Raw genomic sequence first — 25,078 nt, forward strand, 5'->3', positions numbered from 1 at the left:
CTTGGCTCTTTCCTACATACTTTTTACTGCAGGCTTCATTTAACCACATCTAAAATGGGGTGATGGGTAATCAGCTTTAATCGATACAGGAAAACTTATAAAAGTCTGTAACGTCTTCATCAGAGCTGCTCTTGTTTGCCATTGAATAAGGCCTTTTTCAGGCAAGTCACTGGTGACATAAACACCACTCTGTCTTTTGGTGTGCAGTCACTGAAAGCGTGGCTGGGGCTGCTTGGGACAGAGCAGCCTCAGTCAGGACTGAGGGCAATTAAAATTAAAGACTTTTAGATCATAAGCAACGAAGAAGGAAGCTCCTTCTTCCCATTACACATTAGTGGGATGAGATCTTGTTCTCTGTGATCTGGAGTGTCCTGCTGGAAAAGGGACACCGCGCTGCCAGGCCAGACCCCAGGCATGGTGGGTCTGGGGCTGTGTGTGAATGCTGGAAGAGCTGGGAGCCATCCCACAAGAGATGGCGTTGGAAGGTGTTCAGCATCACGGGTTCAAGCCAGGTCAGGAGCAAAGGGGACAGCAGGAAGGGGGGACTTATCTGGAGGAGCCATGAGGTGCAGCTTCCACCTCCCCAGAGCACTGTGTCCCCTTAGGGGATGCGCTGCCACCATTTGCCCTCTCAGCATTTGCTTTGCTAACCTAAAGCAAGCTGGTCTCCCTGAAGGAAGGATTCCAGCTCTCCTGACAGCTCAGCAGCCCTGTCCTACCCCGGTTCTGGATTGAATTATATTCTTTGAACACAAAGATCTGACTTGTATTCTGGGGAGGTGAACCATTAATAACCCGCTGGTGCTCCCAAGCTCCGGCACCCATTAGTGAAGCCAGACTCTCTGTGTCCTCAGCTTTCTGCAAGGGCTGAGCTCTGCTGAGAGCAGAAATTCTGAGTCCCTAAAGCCTTACTTGGCACTTGGTACTGTTTAATGTTGTCCCATGTCTTTTACTCCAAGAATAACAGGCTGGCCAGATCCCCTCTGGGCTGGCGGTGCCTTCTCCCTTTGCACTGTCATCAAGAGATTTCATTAGCACTTCCAACTTCCCAGGCTGAGGGTGATACAGTGCTAAATGAGGATATTAATCCTACCCGACTCCAGAATTCCTCAGACATCAGGCAAGTCACTTGGGCATCCTATAATCAATGCCATAATCTGGTTTTGCCAGAAAATGTTTGCTTTAATGCTTCTTATCTGGAGCCCTTACAGCTCCTGAAGCTGGGACTAATTACTCCTGCAGGGGAGGTGCACGGTCCCGTGCGAGGGATGCTCAAGCGAAGGCGGCAGTGGCTGTGAGCGGGCTCAGAGCTCCCTGCAAGCCTTTAACTCATCCTCTTCTGCAGAGCAGCAGGAAAAAATTGCAGGGATTTGGGAGATCTAGTCAATTAAATCCCATCCATTCCCCCAAAAGTGAGGTTTTGAGGATTTTAGTCCTGGTGATCTCCATCTAATGTGTCTGGCTAAAACCTCCTTGATAGAGTCCCAGTCTGCTCTTCCCAAAAACCCACACATTTCTTACTGTGAGGAGCCCCAGGTCCCTGACAAGCCACCAGATAAGGGAAAAACCCATGTTTTCCTCCTGAGAAAAAGAAAACTGGAGAGTAGCAGCGGGGAGGCAGAGTGCAGTAGCAGTCTGCCTTTAAAAGCTCGCTCTTACACATGCAAATCTTTAATTAAACATACTCATAAAACTATAGTGAACCGTTCATCTAATTAAATGGGGTGAGTAATTTCATTAATTTTTATCAAACTGCAAGGCTGTTCTCCTGCCCTCCTCCCTTGGAATTCAAAGAGACAAACTGAACCGTTTGAAGGAAATTACCTTCCTGTCTGCAGTTGGCTTGTTCCTTGGGCACAGGACCTGTCCAACTGACCGTAGTTAATACAATCCTAATTAAAAATGAATTCTCTGAGTCCTCTTGCAGTTCCTGATGGTTGTTTGTTTCCCTCCCAAGCTGTCCAACCCCAGGCTGTAACGGCTCAGGACATATCCGTGGGAAGTATGCGAGACACAGAAGGTGAGGCGGGGTTGGAGGTAGTGGGGATGGAAAAATGTGAGCAACAGACCCAAAGACAGGCATTCACTGGAGAAAGTCTGGTTCAGAGCAGCAACCCAACTTGTCTGCCCCAAATCTTCCTGTTTCTGGCTCTCCATCCATCCCTAAGGGATCCTGAGGGGATCTGCTTTTCCAGGCTCATAGTAGCCTTCCTACAGACCCCAAACTTGGCCAGAAGTATCTGACTCCGCTGTCTGGGGTTGGTGGGAGCTGCTGATGGGTGGAGATTTTGGTCTGCCTGGTGTCTCTATGGATGGGGAAGGCAAATGAGAACACATTGGCTGCTTTGGAGGCCATGCCAGCCTTAACTGAGGGTTTTCATCATGCCATGATGGTGAAATTGGAGCAGTTGGTGGACGTGTCCCAGGGGCTGGTTCTGCATCCCATGCCTGGTTTCTTGGTGCCTGTCACCAACATTAGTCCTGGGATGCCACATCCCAACATCCATGTGCTGATTTCCAGGAAATAGTTGATGTAGTTGCACAAAGTCAAAGTCTAAGAGCACATCTGGTCACAAGGGGTTAAACTAGCTAAAAATCTGGGGTGCTGGATGATTTTTTTGGTGGTATTTGTGTATTTGTCCCACTTGCCTTTACCTAACCAGTTGGGATGAGGTAGCCAGGCCTTTCTCACTGGGCAATGCCTCCTCTCTGCTCCTTGATCCCATCTGCAGTTTACAAAGCTGCCCTCTAGCCAAGAAGAGGAAACTTCAGGATGCGGAGGCTGAACACCTGGTGTCAAAGAGGAAATCCCATCCGCTCAAACTGGCCTTGGATGAAGGCTACAACGTCGACAGCGATGGCAGCGAGGAGGCCGAGGCCAAGGAGGAGTCCGGCTCTGATGAGTCAGAGGGGATGCTGGAGGAGGACGAGGCGGAGGCCATGGAGCAGGAGGAGACCCGCAGCCCTGAGGCAGCAGAAGGTGCTTTATCATTATTGACTGCAGAGCTGTGTTCTGCAGATGAAGAAAGGGCAGGAAGTGTTGACAGCCAGGAGTTATAGCTCCTCTGAATTATGTACAGGATGGGTCCCTCAATTATTACATGGGGTAGAAGCACAATGGCAATGCTCTGGTTAAGCTGAGAGGGCACAGTGCCTCCAGTGTCTCAAAAATGACAGCTTTTCCATCAGGGATGCTCCCTAGGGAAAGACCCATGGGAAGCACAGAGGAGCCTGCTGTGTGGCAGGGAAGGAGGCCAGGGTCCCTCACCGGTGCCGTGACGGGCTCAGCAGGAGCCTTCTCCCTGGACAGATCTGGCCACTATCCAAGAGCAGAGGAGTGATAGGAAAAGGACATGGCAAAGGACGTGGATGTTCATCTGGGGTCCTGACACTGCCTTGCTCACTGGTTTGGAGCCCTGGCCGGGGGAGCACTGGGAGCAGGGGTGTAAGATATCTGTTGATGGGGCAGGCAGTGGGAAGACGGTACATCTGATCAGTCCCGTGTGGAAATCCTCTTTCTACCTGCCATCCCCAAATTCAATAAATTAGGCAGCTCCAGGGGTGGAACTGCCAGGCTCCAGTTTCAATTAAATTTAAGTGCAACAAAGTTGTATTTTATGAGTTTATGTAATTACTTTCTTTGCCTCCTTTTCTCTTCCCCCTCCTTTTCTCTTCCCCCTCCTTTTCTCTTCGCCCTCCTTTTCCCTTCCCCTTCCTTTTCTCTTCCCCCTCTTTTTCTCTTTTACTCCTTTCTTCTTGTCCTCCTTTTCTCATTTCCTCACTTTTCTTTTGTTCTTTTCCACATTTTCTTTCTTTTTCCCTTTTTCTTTCTATTCATTCTTTCCCTGCTTCAGAGAGAAGCCCAGCGAAATCAACCCACTATGGACAAAACACAGCAACAACTACACCTGGGCCCAGCAAGGCCAACTACAGCAGCTACCAAGAAATAATCGCCAACTCTCTCCTAAACTTAGGCCAAATAGCAGAGGAAACCCTCGCCATCGAAGGGCAGCTGCCCGAAGCGGAGCTGCAGAGCTCCAAGCCGGCATCCAGCGTTGTGCATTTGGTCCATGAGGATGCGGGAGAGGAGTTGGTGGAGGAGGAGTGCGACAAGGAGATCATCATGGAGGAGGAGTGCGACAAGGAGATCATCATCCAGACGGAGGACGCGGAGGAGGTCATCGAGGTCACCAGCGAGCGCAGCAGTGAGTTGTGTCCAGAGCCCCGAGATGACGCGAACGGAGAGGAGTCCTGCAAACTGGAAAAGGCTGAAGCGGAAGAAGAGGATGAGGAGGAGGAGGAGGAGGAGGATGATGATGAGGAGGAAGAAGAGGAAGAGGATGAGGAGGAGGAGGAGGAAGAGGAAGAAGAGGAGGATGAAGAGGAGGAGGAGATGGCTCCTGAAGTGATCTGCGAGGAAGCTCCTCACACTTCTCAGGACACCCAGAAAAGCCACTGTGAAGGGCAGTTCAGCCCCAAGCCTGAGTACTCGGTCATTGTGGAGGTCCGGTCGGACGATGACAAGGATGACGATGCCCGCTCCCAGAAATCAGCTGTGACCGATGAGTCGGAGATGTACGACATGATGACCAGGGGGAACCTGGGGCTGCTGGAACAAGCCATTGCCCTGAAAGCTGAGCAGGTGAAAATCGTGCGGGAGCCGAGCCGGCTGCCGGGAGAGCACGTGAAGCACTTCCAGGTGGAGGACAAACAGAACAAACCGCTGGACAGCATCCGGAAGAGCTACTACGGCAAAGGTATGGGACAAACATTTGTGTATCTTCCTCCTTCACATCCCTGGTGGAAGAGCTGAACTTGTCTGCTCAGCAATGGATGATGGGGGGGAGCTCGCAGACCACAGGTGGAATTTAACCACAAATCCTCAATGCCCAGAGAGATGGGGACATCCTAGAGGTCAACAGTGAATGCACAAAATGATGGTGTCCTCTACACTGTCACAAGGGTTTCTCCCTCTGAGAAGAGGATTTACTTGGCTAAATTGTCAGTTAACCTTGAAAATCTCAGCCTGAGCAAAAGGGGTGGTCTGAAATCCAAGTGGTTTTTAAAATAGTGGTAGGAGTCTGGCCACAGAAACATGAGGGCAGGGGCTCCAGCATCCCCTGGCTCTAAGCTGGGCTGCCTGCTCAGTTGCTGTGAGTGGCTCCATGCTCCGAGCCATGTTCCTCAAATCACTTTGCTGATTTCAATTTTTGAAACTTTCAGTATTACACTTCCACCTCCATAAAAAAAAAAAAACAAACCTCCAAACCCAAAGATTTCTCGCTGCTTGACTGGAAAAGTGGTGAGAAGCATCCTCAGCACTTGTCTTCTTTCCACTTCTTCACCTCCAAATCCACTAACCTGCTTCCCTCTGCCTTTCCCCACAATCCTTAGATCCTTCAAGACCCGAGAAGCGAGAAATCAAATGTCCAACTCCTGGTTGCGATGGGACCGGCCACGTCACGGGACTTTACCCTCACCATCGCAGCCTCTCCGGTTGTCCGCACAAAGACAGGATCCCCCCCGAGAGTGAGTACATGGTGGATACCAAGGGCTGCTTCAATTAGGCTGGAGCCTAATTTTCTTGGGGGAATTTCTCAAATGATATGAATTTGATGACTGAGTGCCTAGAAAAAGTCTGATGTTATTCCTTGGAGTATAACATTGTTTTTGCATGGGATGGTCCTTTTCCAAGTTGATCCTGGGTGCTGCTATCCACCAAAGTGTTATTGCTACTCACAGGAAATGTGATGGGGATTTACTTGGAAGTCCTGTCCTTCTTAAAGGATTTTTAGCACCATCCTGTGGAGAATTAGATCCCTTCTCTGAAAATCAAAGAGGGGCTTTAAAAATCATGCCTGCCCACCTCCAGAGGTGTGTTAAGAAGTGCCCATCTTTACACTAGAAGTTGCATATTTTTCCCTACTTGGGATATTACGTAGGGGAAAAGGGAATATTGTTCTTCCTTGCTGTCCAGATGTGTTGCCATGCAGGAAAGGAGAGGAGTGATTTAGGATTGTGCAGGATTGCTGAGTCTCCTGCGCTCTCATCACTGCAAAATTCCCAAGGTGCTATGCCAAGATTCACCTATTCTACAGAAAATATTTATCATCCTCATAACAGATTTTTGTATATACATATGCACAGAGAGAGATTTTATTTCTACCTCTCTACCAGCACCCTAAATAGCTTTCCCTGTACAGATACATAAATATCAATGTTGTATGTTTATGATAATGGCATAATAGACGAAAAATAAAGAGGAGCCCTTCCTTATCAGTAATTTCAAAGGTTGCAGACCTGACATAAACACAGAACTGGAAGAAACAAGGAGAAAATACAGCTATCTTCACAGGCTGGAATGCAAGCAAAAATATTAATAAATAAATAACACAAGCTGCGGGCTTAACAAAAGCTTGCAGATCAAATTATTTGCTTTACTTTTAAGGTCAGCGCTGCAGGAAGCAATAATCCTGAAGATTAAAAATAAAAAAAAAATCAAACAAAGATCAGTCCTAAGGATAAAAGCAGAGCTACAACTTCAATCACTTAAAACTACCTGAAACTGGGAGACCTGTTCCAAAACAGGGGTGGGGAGGAGGGGCTGGATGAGGGAAACTGGATTGCAATCAGAAAATGAGGAGAAAGCCCAGGCTGTGTGCAGAGATGCTAATCTAGTGCTGACCTGGGCACTGCTGCATTGTAAATCTCTTATTTTTTCTCTGCAAATTCTAATTACAGCATTTCACGTTTCCTGATTTCTAGGAAACCAGCGTACAAGGCTTGATGATTTTCTCTTTTTTCTTTCTCTTTGATTTTTATTAAGTTGTTTTTCTTTCCCTTCCCTTCTCCTCTTCCCCTTCTCGCTCCGAAGTCTTGGCAATGCATGAGAACGTTTTGAAATGCCCCACGCCCGGGTGCACAGGACAGGGTCACGTCAACAGCAACCGCAACACGCACAGGAGGTACCACCTTTGGCTTCTTCTTACACAAGCACAGGGACAGGACAGGGGGAATGGCTTCAAACTGGCAGAGGACAGGGCTAGATTGGAAGAAATTCTTCCCTCTGAGGGTGGGGAGGCTCTGGCACAGAGTGCCCAGAGAAGCTGTGGCTGCCCCATCCCTGGAAGTGTCCAAGGCCAGGTTGGATGGGGCTTGGAGCGACCTGGGATAGGGGAAGGTGTCCCTGTTCATGGCAGGGGGGTTGGAACGAGATGAGCTTTAAGGTCCTTTCCAACCCAAACCATTCCCTAATCCATGGCTCTGTGATTCTATCTTGATGAGGTGCAAGGTGAGTTTGTCTTATTACTCATTCAGTGTGGAGGAAGCAAACACTTTTCTCACGGGCTCGGTGCAGTTTAGGTCCCTGAAATGAAGGCTTCTGTGCTCATTCCTCATGCTTGGTTTCCCTCTCTCTTTTTTTCTCCTTCAAAAAAACCCCCAACCAACTCCCACAGTTTATCTGGGTGCCCCATTGCTGCTGCTGAAAAATTAGCCAAATCACATGAAAAGCAACAGACCCAATCTGGTGATCCTGCGAAGACCAGCTCCAATTCTGACCGGATACTCAGGTAAGGGGGACAGGAAGGCTCAACTCTACGTCCCCACACTGCCCCAGCCCTTCCCACCCTGCCACACTCACAGGAACAGCTGCCACGGCTCCCTCCAGCTGTATCTTGGTACTGCTGAGCCCTGTTGTTATGATCATAGGTCTCGCCAAGGTGGGGAGGTATTTAATTGATGATCCCAGGGAGAGCATTGAGGACAATGAATTGCTTCTGTAGCATCAATTAATGCTGAGGCTACAGGCCAAAGGGTTTTAGCAGTGCAGCAGAAGGCACTTGTGCCGATTGCTCCACAGCACAAACTGCCAGCAAGGGCTGGTTATTATATCAGCATTATAAATAGGGTGGGCTCAGGGAGGGAGATGAGGAGGAGATTTAGGCTACACACAGATCACTCCATGGCAGTTGTGCATTAAAGTCCACCTGCTTTTCTTCCTTAGCCTGCATGTTTCAGAGGAGAGGAACCTGCCTCTTGTTTCCAAACCAGTCACATTAATTTTGATACTTTGCCTGTCTCTCTCTTCCTGGGAGAAAGGGCTGTCTCCCATTAAGGATGTCCCTGATAGATGCTGGCTTCCGTAGCTGATGTGATTCATGAGGCTACAGATGGATTGGAATATGGTTGGTTATTTTGCAATGGGAGCAAGATAAAAACCACAGTACGAGCCCCGAGCAGCCCTCCCACAAAGGCATCGAGCTCTGATTCATTTATTTATTTGCTCACCAGGACTGCTGAGCACCCTGGTGCTCTAGCTCTTGCTACTTTGGAAAGGCCATTTAGGGCGATTACTTATTTATTTGCAGCGGAGCTCGCGCCCGGCACAGAGCGCTCTGAGCGCATCACGAGGACGGTCCATGCTCCAAGGAGCTCCCGCTCCGAGGACTCTCTGGTGGAAAGAGGTCACGGGAAGGAGAATAACAATAGGCCATTTATATACAATTTATATGCAAGACAAATTGATTCATGATAGGCAGCCCTGCAGCAGCCAGTCTCTAGGAGGGGCTGCAGGCAGGGGAGAGGCCCTGGCGCCCCTGCAATGAACCTGCAGCAGGGGCCGAGCTGAACTGGGGTCCTCAGGCCTTTCTGTGCCACCCTGTGTCATGGGTCCCGTGAGGGAGTGATGCCCAAGCTTGTTCTCTTCTGGAAAATGCTGCCACACCATGACAGCCTGCAAGAACATTGTGTTGGATGAGGCTGACACCTCGGTGTTTTGCTTAAAAAGAGGAAAAAAGAAAAGAAGGTAAAAAATGATAGAAAAAATAAAACTGGAGTCTGAGAGATCCAAACCAGATGCAGACTCACTGAGGGAGAGCAAAAGGGCTGTCACTGCCTCCTTGTCCCCAGTAAGCCCTCAGGAACAAGGTGCAGCTGCACCCCCATCGTGTCTGGTCCCCTCTCAACAGTCACCTTGTCAAGGAAAAGAGAAATAATTGCTGTTCATTGTTTCATCCTCAGGCCTATGTGCTTTGTGAAGCAACTGGAGATCCCTCAGTATGGAAGCTACCGGCCCAACATGGTCCCAGCAACCCCCCGGGCCAACCTGGCCAAGGAGCTGGAGAAGTACTCCAAGGTCACCTTCGATTATGCAAGTTTTGATGCTCAGGTTTTTGGCAAACGCATGCTTGCCCCAAAGATTCAGACTAGCGAAACCTCACCTAAAGCCTTTAAATGTAAGTTGGGAGCAGAGGTGGACTCGGTTTTTGCATTTTCTGCCTTTCTCGGTGTTGTGAGGCTCTTGGGATCGTGGCTTTGGGGTGATGGGAGAGTCTTGGGTCTGAGCTGCTGGACCCTCCTGGGATGGGGAGGGGGAGATGGGTCCCAAGGTGGGCACCTTTGATGGTGAGGGGAGTCCGTGGCTGCTGGGAAAGCTTTGTTTGGAGGAGAGTCTCTTTGACTTCAGCTTTGGGAAGAACTGTGGTGGGAACACTAATCTGAGTGATGTCTCGAGGTGGGATAAGTTACACAGCTGTCCTCAGTTGGTCCCCGTTGCTTTGCAGCTCATATCTATTGATCTGGCTTTCCTCATCTGGCTAAATGGATTACAGTTTTCTTCTCTTCCATCTTATATATGACCCACTCCCCCCATTTGTCTTCCCTGCTGTGCTCTGCTCTCCAGCTCTACCTATCGATCACCCACCTCTATCTTCCAGCTCTTCCCTGTCGTAGCCACCCATCTCTGCTCTGTTCTGAGGACCTTGCACTGGTTATAACTCTGGGTGAAAATGAATAAACTCTGAGGGGCCAGGCTACCAGGGGCAAGAGGGACACTGCATGGGGACACAGCCCATGCAAACGTGTTATTTGATGCCAACTGTGCACCTCAAGACATTTTTCTGAGGGGGTAAAAAAATTATTTAGGAGCCCAGTCTGTAGAAGTCAGCAGCCTCAAGAGGGCTTTCTGTCTGGCTAATCCCACTTCCACAATCCTGTTTAATCCTGATGCAGCTGCTCTCTAAAAAAGTGCTCGTACTTGAAAGCATCCCGGTTGTTGCACTACAATGGGAGCGCCCTTTATTACAGTACTAAATCTGTACAGGATCAGACAATGAAATTGGATGGAGGCCAGAGAGCACAACTGCCACTGTCATCCTGGGTTAGGGCTGATGGAAAAGTAATTTGTTTCCCAGTACAAGTGATTCTCTCACTGAATAGATTGTGTTATTTGCAATATTAGCAAAGAATTTTCAGGGTAATTGTACTGACAAAAATAATTCCAGCAGACCCACTAGGATAATCCTTTCTATTTTTTCTCATCACTTATTTCACTAATTTGCTGATTGCGAGTCTATTAGTGATAGAAATACTTATGAGATGGAAAAGCATCGCTGAGCCTACGGTGTGAAATTGAAATTGGCATCTCCCGATCCTGGATATTGTCAGGTTGGGTTGGCGGATACTTGCACCCCGCCTCGAAGACATGGATTAAACTGGACAGGAAAACAAGCAGCCAGACACAAGAATAACCATGTGGCCAAACCTCCAATGAGTTAATCGAAGCGACAAGATGAATATGATCGCCAATCATAGCAGGGAAATCTGCTCCTTTCGCTGAGAACTTATTTTAAAGAGATCTTCATCCAGAGGGATTTATATTCCCCCGCATGTGTGTGCATAACTCCCATTAATGTCAATATGCATTATACACACACGCAACGAGGAAGAAAGCAGTGCTGGGGAAGATTAGTATTTTATAGTGTCTTATATTACAAGTTTGTAATGGGAATAATGAAATCACTTTGCGGCTGCATCAGCTGAGGTTGGCTTTGCTTTGCCATGATCAGGCTGAAGCTTATGAGTTTCCCTGGGTGAGCCTCCCACTAAAGGGGAGATGGTTTCCCCCAGAAAGAGCATGGTGGAATGAATTAAGAATTCAAAGGTTTCGATAATTCATTCAGAATACAATCCTGGGGCTGTTCTAAATCAAATGATGTCCTGTTTGCACCCACTGAAAATACTGAGGGCCTCTAAATGGGACCAGCTTCAAGTTTTATTAACAGGGAATTATTAGTTATTATTAGGGAAAGTTTTATTGTGCATCCACCCTGAGAAAACCTTTCATTTCACAGGGTATGAAGAAAAATTGCATTTCCAGGCTGGCACTGCTGCTGCTGTGACATACGGGAGCAGTGCGCAGCTGTGTAATAAATCCTGTTACTCTGACATATTTAAATGATATGTCAGCTGTCAGAAAATCCATATTTCACCAGTGTCATCCTTGGAAGCTCATATTTTATGACCACGTTTTTTCTATTAATGTAATTTTATAAATTTTAAGTTTCCAAACATGCTACTAGAAATCTCCCTGTAAGGCAGCCCTGCAGATAAATTATGGAAAGAAAGAGAAGAATAAAAAAAGAGCCAGCAAGCTTCTCTAAGCTTTCTCCTTTAACTGCTTCCACTGAAGGAGCAGCTCTAATGAAGAGAAGCACTTGTGTTTTGGGTATTGATGGCAGAGTCAGTTAATGAATTAACCTTTCACACCAAGCACAAGCTGCAGCCAGCACTGCTCCTGTTGCACGTCCCAGGCAACAAACCAGCCCTTGGGTGGGGAATAACCCCAGGAACTGTGCATACATTAACCGTGTCACACTGACTTAACCTTTCCCTGCTGCTCATGCCGCTTATACATTAGCCTTGTGTTGTTCCTTCTCTTTTTATTCCAGCCAAACCTTTTCCAAAGGCCTCTTCCCCCAGCCACAGCCCCTCCAGCAGTTACGTGAAGAGCACTTCATCTTCCTCCACAGGCTTTGACTACTCCCATGACGCTGAGGCTGCGCACATGGCGGCCACCGCCATCCTCAACCTCTCCACCCGCTGCTGGGAGATGCCCGAGAATCTCAGCACCAAGCAGCAAGAGGCCCCCAGCAAGGTGGGTGAATGTGCCCAGGCACTACTGCCCAGGGGCCAGGCTTGAAGTTTGGGATGGGAGAAATATCTTGGTTTACCCTTCCTTTCATTTTGTTTTTTTAAATATAGAAGGAATGCAGGCACTCGTACAAAATCCCCCTTTGGCTTCCCGCTTTGGGTTTGGAGGAGAGAATCTCAGCTCTTAGGGTGATGTGGAGGTGCCTCGTGGTTCAAATTAGCCACGTGAGATGAGCATCAATCCCAAGCCAAGTCTCGGGCTGAGATTGGATATTAGGAAAAGTTTATGATTTATGATGATGGTCAAGCCCTGGAACTGGCTGTCCAGGGCAGTGGTGGAGTCACCATCCCTGGAGGGATTTGAAGGACATGTGTATGTGGCACCTGGGGACATGGTTTAGTGACAGGCTTGGCAATGCTGTGGGTGAATGTTTAGACTTCATGATCTCAGAGGGCTTTTCCAACCCAAACAATTCTGTAATTCTATGATTCTCAGAGCTGGTTTCAGTTGTTCCCTGATCTGTATCTGATGCCATTTAAGATTCCCCAGTTTCGTCCAGTCTGACCTCCACCTATTTTTCAGAGGAACACAGGTTCTCCAGAAGTCCCACGGAGCACTCCCAACCTTGGGCAGATGTTTTGGGTGCCATGAGGCATCCTAAGTGGCACTAGATGCCTGTGTTCAATCAACTGAGTCAAAATGCCACACTGCTGGTAGTAGAGGCGTGCCTTTGCATGACATGTTCCTGAAATATTTAGGAAGAGCAACCCTTGTTATTCAGTTCCTCCTACCTGACTGTGGAGAGGATGCAACATGAAAACCTGCCTGCTGCACTGCAGAAGACAAACAGGGGCAAGACTTCCATGGGGAATTTCTGGCAGCTGCTAACATTGGGTTTGTTTCCAACTTTTCAGTCCATGGACATTGAGGTGGATGAAAACGGGACTCTGGACTTGAGTATGAACAAACACCGCAAACGGGAGAGCACCTTCCCCAGCAGCAGCAGCTGCAGCAGTAGTCCCAGCATGAAGTCCCCAGATGTGTCCCAGCGCCAAAACAGCACCAGTGCCACGAGCAGCACCATGACCTCCCCCCAGTCCAGCCAGACCTCCCGCCAGGATGAATGGGATGGGCCCATTGACTACACTAAACCAAACCGTCAGCGGGAAGAGGAGCCAGAGGAGGTGAGCAGTGGCTCTTGATGCTTGAATAACAACTCATGGGATGTTGAATGCCATGTTTGCCTGCAGAGTTGTCCAATTTCCCACAGAACCCCCAGTTTGTCCTTTGAGCCAAGGAAAGAAATACTCCTAGCTTTGACAGTCCTATCAGGTATCAGCCAGGGCAAACCAGGCAGGAAGCAATTGCTCTTGGATCTGTTGGGATGCCCTTGCGAAGGAAGAACCCACCACTTCCCTTGCCCTGTGTCTGCAAGGCTTTCTTTGTTGTAAATCCTGTCAGCTCTCTTGCAGCAGTGTTGCTCCTGGTGATGTTTCCTGGGATGATTTATATCTGCCATTAGCAGCTACAGCCCTGCATGGCACTGACATTAACCCTGCAGGCGGGGAACCCAGCCATGACCCCCCAGCTGGGCTGAGGTGCCCGGCTCTGGGAGCATCACCTGCCTCTGCCCATGGGGAGGCTGTTGAGGAATAGTGTGAGGGGATTGCACAGAGCTTCATCCCTTCAAGACCTTGGGAAAGCCACGTGTAAATCCCTGTACAGACATGTTTTACCCATTTCTACTAAAACCCCAGGAAATTACAGGCTGTTGGATCTCTGGGTTGGGTATTGTGAGGTGCTTGCAGGGGGCTCAGGAATGTTGGCAATGGTGCACTAACCCTCAGCTGGGATGAACTTGGGATCCTTTCCCACCACAGCTCAGCAGCAGTGACCCCACCACAACTCTGCCCCTTTCCTTGCAGTCAGAGCCTGCTGCTCACTCTTTTGCCTCCTCGGAAGCTGATGAGCAAGAAGTGTCAGAGGAGAACTTTGAAGAGAGAAAATACCCAGGTGAAGTTACTTTAACCAACTTCAAGCTGAAATTCCTCTCAAAGGACATCAAGAAAGAGCTGCTCACGTGAGTCCTGCCTTCTAGTCTCTTCCTCCAAAATCTATTAATAGGTACTTAGCCAGGATGCTAGGAAACAAAATTAATAAACGCATTTTAAAAATAAGAACTGTAATTCCCCTTCTTACTGTGATTGATCTTACTCATCCTCCTACAACTGCTGATCAATGAGGCAAAGTATGTTCCTATGTGGCCTTAGTTTGCAGTGATGAAGGCAACCTGAGAGCTTGGTGCTCTTGGGATTCATGGACAGGGTTGTGGGAAACTCCTTTCAGGGCCAGTTTTTCCTGATGTTTTCCAGCAAGAGTGTTTCTGGCACAGTGATGGTGCCTACCCAATGTCCTGATTGTTTGGGACACTGGCTGGTGCTGCACAGCCAAGATCACCCAAGGGACCTCAGCACCTTCTTGAATGGGGTGTTGAACACAAGAAGACAGGATTTGTTGGCTTAGAGCAATGGGTCCCAGCATTGTGATACTGCAGGGTCACAAAGTGGGACCTGAAGCTGCAGCAAGTTTGCTGTTGTGTTGCATTTTGCACTGGAGAGAGACCTTGACCCAGCTCACATCTGTCTGTCCGTTGTGTGGCTGGAAGTACAGACCCACATCTGCCCTATCAGATGGAGTATGGCTCTGCATCCACACTGATTCCCACAGGAATGGTTCATGTTTAAGAGTTTGAGCCAAACACGGCAGCTTGGGCCTGGCTCTGGTCTAACAGCATGTTGGGATCAGCCTGGAGGTAGTGATGGGGAGGTTTCCAGGCATCCCAGCTGTTCCTGGCTCCTTTCCTGTGCATCTGACCCTCCCACACATTACGCAGGGAGAGCCGGTGGGCACCGTTTTGCCGATCTCATCCAAATCACCCCTCATCTGCAGGCAGGAGGCTGAGGGAGCAGCCAGGCAGGGAGGAGATCTGTGGGGGCAGAGCAGCAGCAGCATCTTCCCTAAATGAGCAAAGCTCAGACCAGCTGCCCTACACAAAGCTGTAAAGGGTTTTTTAAAACCCACCAGTGATGTGAACAGCAATTTCTGAGGTAGAGCCCTGAAGTCCTCCTGTGCTTTAATTTTATTGTGATGGTAGAGAAATTTCCTAAATAGAAACAGCCCTGGAATAAATAAATGGTGTAGTGGGCAGCCCTGAGCCTTCCCTCCCCGTTTAATATCCTTGTTCCTCTCTGGCCCAAGGGCTGTAATGAATTAGCTGTAGTTAACTCAGGAGCAGACTCGCCTGCTGTGTCTGATGCTCTGTGTCTGGGTGCAGTTCTTGGGCCACTTCCAGGCAGGTGCTCCTCACCTGTATCTTCCCATCACCCCCAGGCACAGCCAGAGGTTACTGTCATTCCCTTTCTGCAGCAAACAGTGTTTGCAAGCTTTTCTTTGCAGCTGTAAGGGTTGGGAGGAACAACAAAAAAAAATCATTTCAGGAAGCTGAAATCTGAAGGACCTCATTCAGATATGAAATCTGAACAAGATGATTCCTGCGGCCAGAGCTTCAGTATTGCAGGACTCACCCAACCTGGCAGCAGCCCCCCCACTGCCACCCAACCCTCCCTTTTAAACACTTTTAAACACTTTCTTTGCCTTTGACACAATTTTTCTCAATTTTTTTTTTTCAAAATGTGTTTTTAGGACCCTTATGGTCTTTTAGAAGTAAAAGGGGAGGAAGGGGAGCTGAAAGGGAAACAGATGGTTTATATTCATGCAAACAGAAACACACAAGGTCTGATGGATGGGACTGGTGTAAGGAGTCAGGCAGCAGGGCTGGACTAAGACCCCCCCAGACAGACCCTGAGGGGGCTCTGCTGGTTTTGCCCACCCGTGGGTCTCGGGGAATCAATTCCTTTCCCACACTTATGCTCTTTGTTTTTGTTGTTGCCCAGTTGCCCAACCCCAGGCTGTGATGGCAGCGGACACATAACGGGGAACTATGCCTCTCACCGCAGGTGGGTCGACATGCTTTTCATGGTTTGAACTCTAAAGACAACTTTTTTTTTCTTTTGGTATAGTTTGTGACCATGTGGATAGTTTGGTTCTGTTTCCTCCCCCCTTCTGTTGCCCCTCTCCCTCCCCATGCCCCAGCCCTTTTTCTTTTTCCTTTTTCTTTTTTTTTTTTTTTTTTTTTGCTTTTCCAAATATTCCATCTCTTCTCTTTCAGCCTTTCTGGTTGTCCTCTTGCTGACAAGAGCCTCAGAAACCTCATGGCTGCCCACTCTGCTGACCTCAAGTATGTTTGCGCTCAACTTGGAACTCCTTTTTTTTCTTTATTTCCACCCTTTTTTTCTCTCTTCTCCCTTCCTGCCCCCACACTTCTTGCTCTGCTTTTGCTTTTCCATCCCCTCCCTTCTCCTTTCAAAGAGCTGATCAAAACCTGCCTCCGAGGAGCTCTGGTGGAGTCCAGCTTCCAGATGCTGCATTGAAGAGGCAATGGCATAGAGAAAGGATAATTTTGGGGAGGGGGCTGATGGCAATGATTGGAAATAACCTGGACACCTGGCAGCTTTCCTCTGGGCACTGTAGACATGTTATTTTCTTTGCCACTTGGCATCTTTTCCCAAGCTCTTGTTGCCTAGTTTGGGCCATAACCCTTTTCATTTAACATTTTTGTCCATCTCAAATAATCCAAAGCCTGGATTTATTTTTGGCTAGAGACACAGCTGGGAAGTCACCACCAGCACACAGCCAAGCCAGCTCTTTTGGAGAACCTGGGGTGCTATTTTTAATGCTACATTTTAAGGGCTGTTCGGGATGCAGTAAGAGAGGTTCCTCTTCATTTCCATGGTTTGTGGGGGAATGAAAAGCAAAAGCATGGTGAGGCCAGATCCTGAGCCAGTGGGCAAGGGCTCATGGAAATTCAAACTTCCCCATTTCCATTGCTGCTCCTGAGGGGAGGAACCTGGTTTTGACATTTTCATTCAGGAATCTTCCTCTAAATCCTGTATTCAGCTTTGCTGCTGTCTCCTCCAAACTCCTCCTTTTCAGTAGGAGCTTATTCTTCACAGGTGGCTCTCCCAAATGCTCTCTTAGGGTGCCTTCCCTAAAGAAAGGTGAAATTGTATTTACTTGGGACACTGGGGAGACCCCAACCCTCTCTACCGAATCTGCATCTCTGGGGTAAAGCTCATTGTGAATTTTTTTCATCATCACTTTCGTGGGCCCAGACTATCCTTGCAGGCTGAGTCTCCTCTGAGTTCCCCACTTTGCTGAATCCAGGTTTTGGATCATTTAGACACATTAGTTACGAATTAGATACCATAACTACAGCTGAGGAGCCTCCACTGAGAGTTAAACCTCATGAAGGGCTTCACATTGCACAGGCTTAAAAAATCCAAATGTGCTGTGTCCTGTGTGCAACCAGGGATTTCTGGAGCTGTAGGTGAGTCAGTGGGATCCCAACTGCTCACTAAGGTCATTGGAAAAGTCCCAAATCCCTCTGTGGTGGCGCCTGGACTCCTCTGTGCCCCACCACCAATGTGGAGCTGGTGCCAGGAAAAGTGTTTGTTAACCTGCTCCTTATCACAGAGGTGGAAGAGGTGGCAGGATTAGTTGATATTAATAGAATATGCTGGTGGATGGCAAGGGCTGCTGTGATTAGTGCTAAGTACACTTAATCACACACCATAGACGATACACGTTTTGAAAGGACCTCTTAAGAGAGCTTTGCTGAACTGGTGTTTCTCCAACAGCTTGAAAGAATAGCCAAGTGATCAAACAATTAGTGTTAAAGATATCAAAAGCTCTCAGGAGCAGTGGCCACTTCCAGCAAGGGCCAGACAAGAAGCAAACAGGCTCATCCCTGAGACCAAGCATCGTGTCCGGCCTTGCTGTGCAGCATCCCCTGTTCCCCTCTGGCATACAATGTCAGTGGTTTTTATCAAAATACTGTGGAAAATGGGAGACTTCTGGCCCAAAAAAGGCTTGTTAATATTATTTCCACAAATACTACTTTTTCCTATGTCCTGGTGAGGATGGGAGCAGAGGAAGAAGGAAGGGATTTTGAGATATTATTGATTGCACAGTCATAGCTTTTCACAACTCCAGATAAGACCATGTCAGTGTTTCTATTATAAATTCTATTTCAGGGGTTAATATCGCTGATATAAAAAAAATAGCTCCAGGCTGGAACATGCAATAAAAGGTCTCTGTTGGTATGATTTGTCTCCAGATAATTAAAAATAAAAATCAAATTACTTCTCTCTCCTCTTTAAAAGTCCTGAAAGGAAGAAAGTGTTCTGTGTTAATGTTTTCATAATTTCCTCCCACCCTGAAGATAGAACAACAGAGAAATAGTTTTGCTTTCTACTGTAACAGTGTAGAGCTGGGAAATACCACAGTCATCTCCCAAACCTGTAATTTCTGAATGAGTTGAAGAATTTGCACCCTCATTGAGGTCCTGCTGGATGTGTCCCTGCTCTTACTGCATCAGACCTATGCGCACTTATGTTTTCCTGGCTCTGAGCCTCCCTGTTACCCCTGTGAGTCCAGGATATGTTCTTGCTCTCCTACCCAAGGTGAGGTACCAATTTTTTTTACCAGTGGAGATTATTCAGAGACCTGCAAATGCCAAAGTCTCCCTCAGAGATGCTGCAAAGAGGAGAGTTTTGATATTTTCTGAACAAAAAAAGAAGACTTTAAAAAAGCTGTTTTCCAAGCTGGCAAACTAAAGTCACCTGTGGAAACCATTGCTCCACTGACTCTCGGGGCCAGAGCACCAGCATAGAATCACAGAATAGTTTGGGTTGGAAGGGACCTTAAAGGCCATCGAGTCCGATCCCCTGCAAGTGAGCAGGGACACCTTCAGCTACCTCAGGCTGCTCAGAGCCCTGTCCAACCTTTGGGAAAGCATCTTGCCTTCCCAAGGGCACTGACACCAGGGGCTGCCCGTGCACCACCACGTTGCCCATCATTTCACTGGCATGTCTGAGGGACACCGACCCCTGTCCTGCTGCAGGTACCAACCAGTCATCGCAACCAGGCACCGGTAGCTTTAAAAATAGGGATGGAGGAAGAGGAGACCGGGTGCTCTGCAAGCTCGCGGATGTGCCCTGAGCCTTGCTCGCTCTGCTCGGAAGGAGCAGCTGAGCATCGTGGATTTCCTCCCCACACCCCCTCCCCCGGCCCTAATCACTTGACTCAAAAAGCCCTGGCTAATTGGCAGGCTGGCGTGCACATCCTCTGCAAACACTCCTCGCCTCTCTTCCTTGTCCCCATGACAACTTTTATGTCTGCCGCGTCACCTACAGCATTGGGAACAGATCTTTGTGCTCGTGGTACTTCACATCCCCTCGCCGTTCCCTCTCTGAGCCCTTAATGATGTGGTGCTTAACTCGGACCATTATCTTTGTGCCGCTGGGTGGGCTCGCAGCCCCCACCAGCCTTTGTGCAGGTTTGGGTGATCACAGAAGCGTTCTCGAGCCTTTGCTGGATGCTCACCTGGAACCCCACGGCCACGGACGCACCTTCAAAGGTCACTTTGTAACGCAGTGGCTGAGGACTGAGGGGCAGATTCTGCACCAAAAGCTGCTGGTGCACCTGTGTGGTGACCCAGTGATCCCCAGCCGAAGCCCCTCACGGGCTGTCCCCCTGCTGACCCTCTGTCGCCTGCCCATGGTGTTGTGGAAGGACAGGACCCAGGGATAACCTAACCTTTTCCCACCTCTTCCTTCATCATTTTCCCTCAAAAGCACCAGCCAGTTTTGCACTCTGAGGACCCTTCTGCCATGGGCTGCCCATTTGCCCTCACTGAGATTATGCCCCCAAAGTCACCTGGAACTGAGCCAAGACCTTCTGCTGGGCCTCTTCTTGGTGGTGGCCATGGGGCCCTGCTGTCCAGATCTGTAGGGTGTTTTTCTGGTTTCTTGTCTCTGCTTGGGTCCATCCTGCTGGCCCTGGATGGCCCCTGCTGTCTCCTTATGGCTTCCTCAAGATGACAAACATTGTCCTGGAGGGATTTTTTAGCTCATTATCTGCTCCTGAGCTGTCCCCTTCACAACACTGGGGACACAGGCTGGGACCTGAGTCCCTCATGGGAAAGCAGCCACTCACTGTGCTCCCAACATTCCACAGATGTTCCTCTCCAACGCCACATCACGCAGTGATGCACTGACTTCCGTACCACGGATATTACAGACCAAATCTTGTCCTTACAGAGGCAGAAGGCGCAGGAAGGAAAAGCCTGCTCCTGTGTTGACAGTGCCCAGATTTCTCTTTGAAAAGAGCTGTCACAGAGTGTCAATCCCCTGCTCACATCCCCAGGCTAATCCGAGCCTCCCTTGCCTCCGCAGGTGCCCTACTCCTGGTTGTGATGGCTCTGGTCACATAACAGGAAATTATGCATCGCATAGAAGGTAAGATCTCCCTTAAATTATTTTCTCTCTCCCTCTTTCTGTGTTGCTTTCTTTCCTTTTTTTTTTTTTTCCCTGCAGTGGGCAGAGTTGTAAAGTTCTGAATAAAACATTAATGTTACTGACAACTGAAGCCTATTTTCATCTCTTTAATCTGACTTCTCTTTTTTTTTCTGATGTTTCCAGCATCTGATTAGAAGCTCCTTTCAACAGAATAAAAGACAAAGGGTCAGATTTTAGCTGATGCAATGTTCCTGTTAATATTGCTACCTATTTATGACTTCTATTATCGCTTTAGAACATTAATAGCAGAGATCTGAGCCTTCTGTTCCAACAATTCCATTAAACATTGCAGGCTGTTAGCAGATATCTTCTTATCTAGACACCATTAATTACTGTCCATCTCCCTCAATTTTTTACTATTTTTTTTTCCTTCTGACTTCTCCTCGTGATGTGAAGCTGCAAAACGAGAGAGATCAAAAACACTGTGCCAAATTCAAGGGAAAGATGACTGAAGCGGGGGAATAGCAAATGCAGGGATTCTGCCAGTGAGACAGGCCTTTCTTCTCTTTTTAACCACAGTCTGTCAGGCTGCCCTCGTGCCAAGAAAAGTGGGATCAAGATTACCCCGACAAAGGATGATAAAGAAGACCCAGAGCTGATGAAGTAAGTCTGGAAAATAACTCCTGAACAAAGCTTGTCACTCCATCCCCTTTGCCTCACACAGATTTACGTGGGGGATCAGCACCCACCCCACATCCCTCCTCAGTCACGCTGCTTTGAGCATCCTCTACTGAAGCTCTTTGCTGTGTTTTGGTGTTGCAGTTCTGAGATTTGATGGAAAAATTGGGTGGTGGTGGGGTAATGCTCTATTTTTTCTTATTTGTTCCGGCAGATGTGAAAGGTAGGCTGGTAGGGCCCTCTCTGCTAGCTGTACTTTATATAATTCCAGAAAAATCACACCAGTGTTGTAAATGAGGGTAAAACCCCACGTCAAGCCAAACATTGCAGGTTTTGGGGAAGCAATGGGCAGGCAAGGGCTGATGGACTGGCTTACAGTGTGCCAGGAACACAGAAATAGAAACTACCCAGCTCTGAGCTGGGTCAGGACCTGGTAACCCTGAATAAACTGTGTTTTGTAGAGTCTTTGCCAGGGCAGAATATTTGAAGTGAACTGAAAAAACCTTTCTCTGCTGCCTCAGGCTGAAGTTTTCAAAACATCCCAGGGGGTTTATTCCTGCGGGGAATAGAGATTTGAAATCGCTTAGTCCACCTCAGGAGTTTTCACGAGCTGTGAAATCCATTTGTCCTGACTTTTAGCAAGTCTGAGCATCACAGGCTCAGCACGTGGGGTCTGGATCTATATCTCCTTACACACCTATAGGGCATCAAAGGCAACACTGACTCCAGGACCCTATTTTTTATTGTTACCTCAGAGCATTTCCAGCCTTTCTGGAGCCTGTCCACTCACCCAGCAAGTGCAGGTGGAAGGGGGTAAAAAGAAACATGGAAAAAATTATCAACCTCCTCCAAGAGTTTCTGGTTGCCCCTGAGTGCTGGCATATCTGTTCAAACCCCGTTGGCTCAGCACACTGTCTCCAAATGGATCTTTTTTTACTTATTTTAGCCCCAGGGCAGGTCTTGCCCTCACAGAGGATCAGAGGTGGATATCTCCATGTGCTCAGGTTTTGGCCTGGAGCAGAGGCTGAGCCAAAGCAGGACCCAGTGGGTGTGGAAGAACCCTGTGGGGTCTGTGGGAAGCCGGGATGTGCCCACTGGGGGGGAAGAACCTTTCAGAAAAAGATGATATTTGAGCCATCTGCTCTGTTCTTCCTCCTCAGTCTACAGGAAGGAAAGCCTCCCAGTTAAATGAGCCGTGTGATAATTAGCAGGATTTAGGAGACTTTATTAAAAATTAAGCAACCTACTTGTGAATTTGTGGGAAAAAAGCCTCTTTTGGCTCAAATACACTGAATTGCTGGTGGTGTTGCAATGCTGTGCCATTAACCAGTGACACAGGGAAGGAAAGGACAAGGAGCAGACTGGTGTTGTGCAAGTGCTGGCTGTTGTACCTTTGCTCTCACCATGGTTGGAGCCCCCAGCTGGGAGGTCACCCCTCTTCATGGTTTCCCCGGGGACACGTGCCCTGTGGAGCTGGGGAAGCTGTGGTTTTGCTCATTTGTGCCTTCCCCATTCAGGGCAGGACAGGGCAGGAATGTGCCAAGCAGTTTCCCCAGTGTGGTTTCTCTGCACAGAAATCACTTCCCAGTGCAGGGAGAAAAGGGGTTTTTGTGTGGCTGTTTTGTTATGGTTCAGCTGGGCCTTGTGTAGGAGCATGGGATGGGCTGGCAGGACAGCCACAGCAGAGTGAGGGTCCCCACCAGCATCCTCACCAGGGGTTGGGTTTCTCCTAGCCCACCCTAAAGATGCAAACACTGGGAAGATAAAATGGCAAGAAATCATATAATTGTTTGGGTTGGAAGGGATCTTAAATCTCACCTCATTCCAACCCCCTGCCATGGGGTGGGACACCTTCCACTAGAGCAGATTTCTCAAAGGCCCATCCAGTCTGGCCTTAAACACTTCGGGCGGGGGGGCATCCATAGATTCTCTAGATTCCAGGCTCCAAATGGCATTGGAGGATTTTCTGACTCCTAGAAACCTAATGTCATCCACCCCCAGAGAGGCCTCGTGGGACCATGGACATGGGTGCAGGAAGTGTGGGATGGGCTGTGAGGGTCTCTGTGGCAACAGGAGGTGAAGGCATTCCCTAACATCCCATGGCCCAGGCACCAACCCCCCCTCTTCCAGTACACCCAGGAGGAAGAGAAGCTCCTCTGAGATGTGCAAGACAACGTGGCACAACAATCCCTGGCTGGTGCCTTTCCCCAGCCTGTGGAAGTGTTTGTTCCACCACCCACGGCAAGGTGCGCCCGGTGTGGGTTTACGTTAAGGAGCTTTGGCTCTAAATCCTTCCTCCGTCTGCACCGAGCTCCGCTTGGAACCCGGCCGAGTTTTGCACATCGTCACCGAGGAGAAAGTCATTTAGTGCCTGTTATTTCTGCTGTTCATCCTTCAAGTAATTTGCTGCAGACGTGATTGAACAGATCACCTCAACCTTCAGCGAGCCCACAGAGCGGAAGCACCCACAGGTGTCCAATTGATCAAATGCTACTGGTGCTCCCACTAAATAATAATATTGTAAAAAAAAATAATTTAAAAGATGTCCAAGACAGATGTTTTGCAGAATAAGGCTCTGGTTTATTTTTTAACAATGAAAGTGTAATAAAAGTTAAATTAACGGTGTAAAATATGTAATGGCTGGGCCGTAATGGCTGCATATGAAATGCTGGGGTTTGTCTCTTTCTCTCTTGCTCTTCCCCCCTCTCCCCCTTCTCCTTTTCCTCCTGAGGATTCAGTAATTTGCTCGTGATCATATAAAAGCAATGATGTTATGAATTTACTCAGGATCCTGCTGGCAGGGATATTATAAGTGAATTGTGCTGCATTTGCAGCTGATTAAAATCGAGATCAGCATTTTTCAAATTATCTTGGGAAAAGGCTGGGTGTAGGCCCCCCCCCTTTGCTGTCATCTCCCTTTTGTGTGGAATGTAAACAATCAGGGCAATAATTTCTGCGGTGAAACACAGCTTGCGATTTTCAGGAGCAGCTCCGCGAATGTTTTTGCTGGGGAGCCTCAAAGTCCCTAATTGCTCCCAAACTGAGGATATGGAGATTGTTTTTGTCATTTCTTACCTCCTTCCACCTCCCCTATTTTTGAGTAACCTCCCTTGAGTAATAAACTTTTAACTGTATTTATAATTGACAAGCATTTTTAAAACAAATGCAAACCCCAGCAGAAACCCTGATAGATACATGGGGCTTGTGGGATGGCTGGATTTAGGGAGAATGCCATTAGGTGAGGAGGGAGGAAAGAGGTGCCTTTTAGAGAGCCACTCGTGTGCTTGGCAGCAGCACAAGTTGTGTTGGTGCTTCCACGAGGCTCCTCACAGTTCCTGTGTGTTTCAACTGGCAATAAGGAGGCAGAAGTCTGGCAGTGGCAGGGCTCGTGTGCTGCCTCGATGATAAATCCCACTTTATCCCCTTGTGAGCGTGGGTTGATCTCCCCAGAGGCAGGATGTGAGCCAGGAGGAGGAGGCAAGCGAGGCCATGCCGTGGCTGCAGGCTGAGTGATGGCCCAGTGACTTGTCCTGTCTGACAGGGTGCAGGCTCAGAAACCCCTCGGACGCCCTCCTGGCAGGAACAGGGCTGCAGCTCTTTGTGCACAGCCTGAACAGCTCCTGGCTCAGGAACTGGCTCCTGGGGAGGGCTGTGTCCCCAAGGGCACAGACAGTGCTCCTACATTGTGTTGACTGTGCTAGTGGAAGGTGATAAGCGATGAGTCTGGGTTCATCAGCAGCGACACCGGGCAGAGCCAGCAGTACGTGTGTGATGGTTCAGTGTGAGTGTCGGCCTCGGGGTACATCAGGATCCCATGTCAGGCAGCCCAACCTGCCATTTTTGTCCCCAGTGAGGCACCAAATACCTGGTTTCTGACACCATTGGGACCTACTTTTGCTTCACGTGATGTGACCTCCACAGACTTCCCTCCCGCAGAATTCTCCTTGATTCTCTTTGGCTTTTTTGAAGGAGCAGTTCGTAGCTCTTAATTTCCCATCTGCTATTTCCATCAACCAAGTACCTCCCCTGTAAACTCCAGATGAGACCCAAA

At 48.5% G+C, this 25,078-nt stretch overlaps 1 protein-coding gene across 3 annotated transcripts in view; it reads left to right on the top strand.

The window, feature by feature from the left end:
- The window catches only part of MYT1 (myelin transcription factor 1), a 42,274-nt gene that overhangs the window by 10,403 nt on the left and 6,793 nt on the right, over window positions 1–25,078 (top strand). The window contains exons 4-17 of one of the 3 annotated variants that reach the window (XM_017734051.1): window positions 1,958–2,020; window positions 2,733–2,980; window positions 3,855–4,757; window positions 5,395–5,529; window positions 6,875–6,965; window positions 7,458–7,571; window positions 9,022–9,236; window positions 11,730–11,935; window positions 12,847–13,116; window positions 13,858–14,012; window positions 15,886–15,948; window positions 16,161–16,229; window positions 20,287–20,349; window positions 20,929–21,012. In XM_017734051.1, coding sequence (XP_017589540.1) covers window positions 1,958–2,020; window positions 2,733–2,980; window positions 3,855–4,757; window positions 5,395–5,529; window positions 6,875–6,965; window positions 7,458–7,571; window positions 9,022–9,236; window positions 11,730–11,935; window positions 12,847–13,116; window positions 13,858–14,012; window positions 15,886–15,948; window positions 16,161–16,229; window positions 20,287–20,349; window positions 20,929–21,012 — 2,679 coding nt within the window. The remainder of the gene's footprint in view (window positions 1–1,957; window positions 2,021–2,732; window positions 2,981–3,854; window positions 4,758–5,394; window positions 5,530–6,874; window positions 6,966–7,457; window positions 7,572–9,021; window positions 9,237–11,729; window positions 11,936–12,846; window positions 13,117–13,857; window positions 14,013–15,885; window positions 15,949–16,160; window positions 16,230–20,286; window positions 20,350–20,928; window positions 21,013–25,078) is intronic. The other 2 variants (XM_017734061.1, XM_017734056.1) reach the window with 2 other exon arrangements.

This window comes from Corvus brachyrhynchos, unplaced genomic scaffold (genome assembly GCF_000691975.1).
Source record: "Corvus brachyrhynchos isolate BGI_N302 unplaced genomic scaffold, ASM69197v1 scaffold10, whole genome shotgun sequence".
Lineage (NCBI taxonomy): Eukaryota > Metazoa > Chordata > Aves > Passeriformes > Corvidae > Corvus > Corvus brachyrhynchos.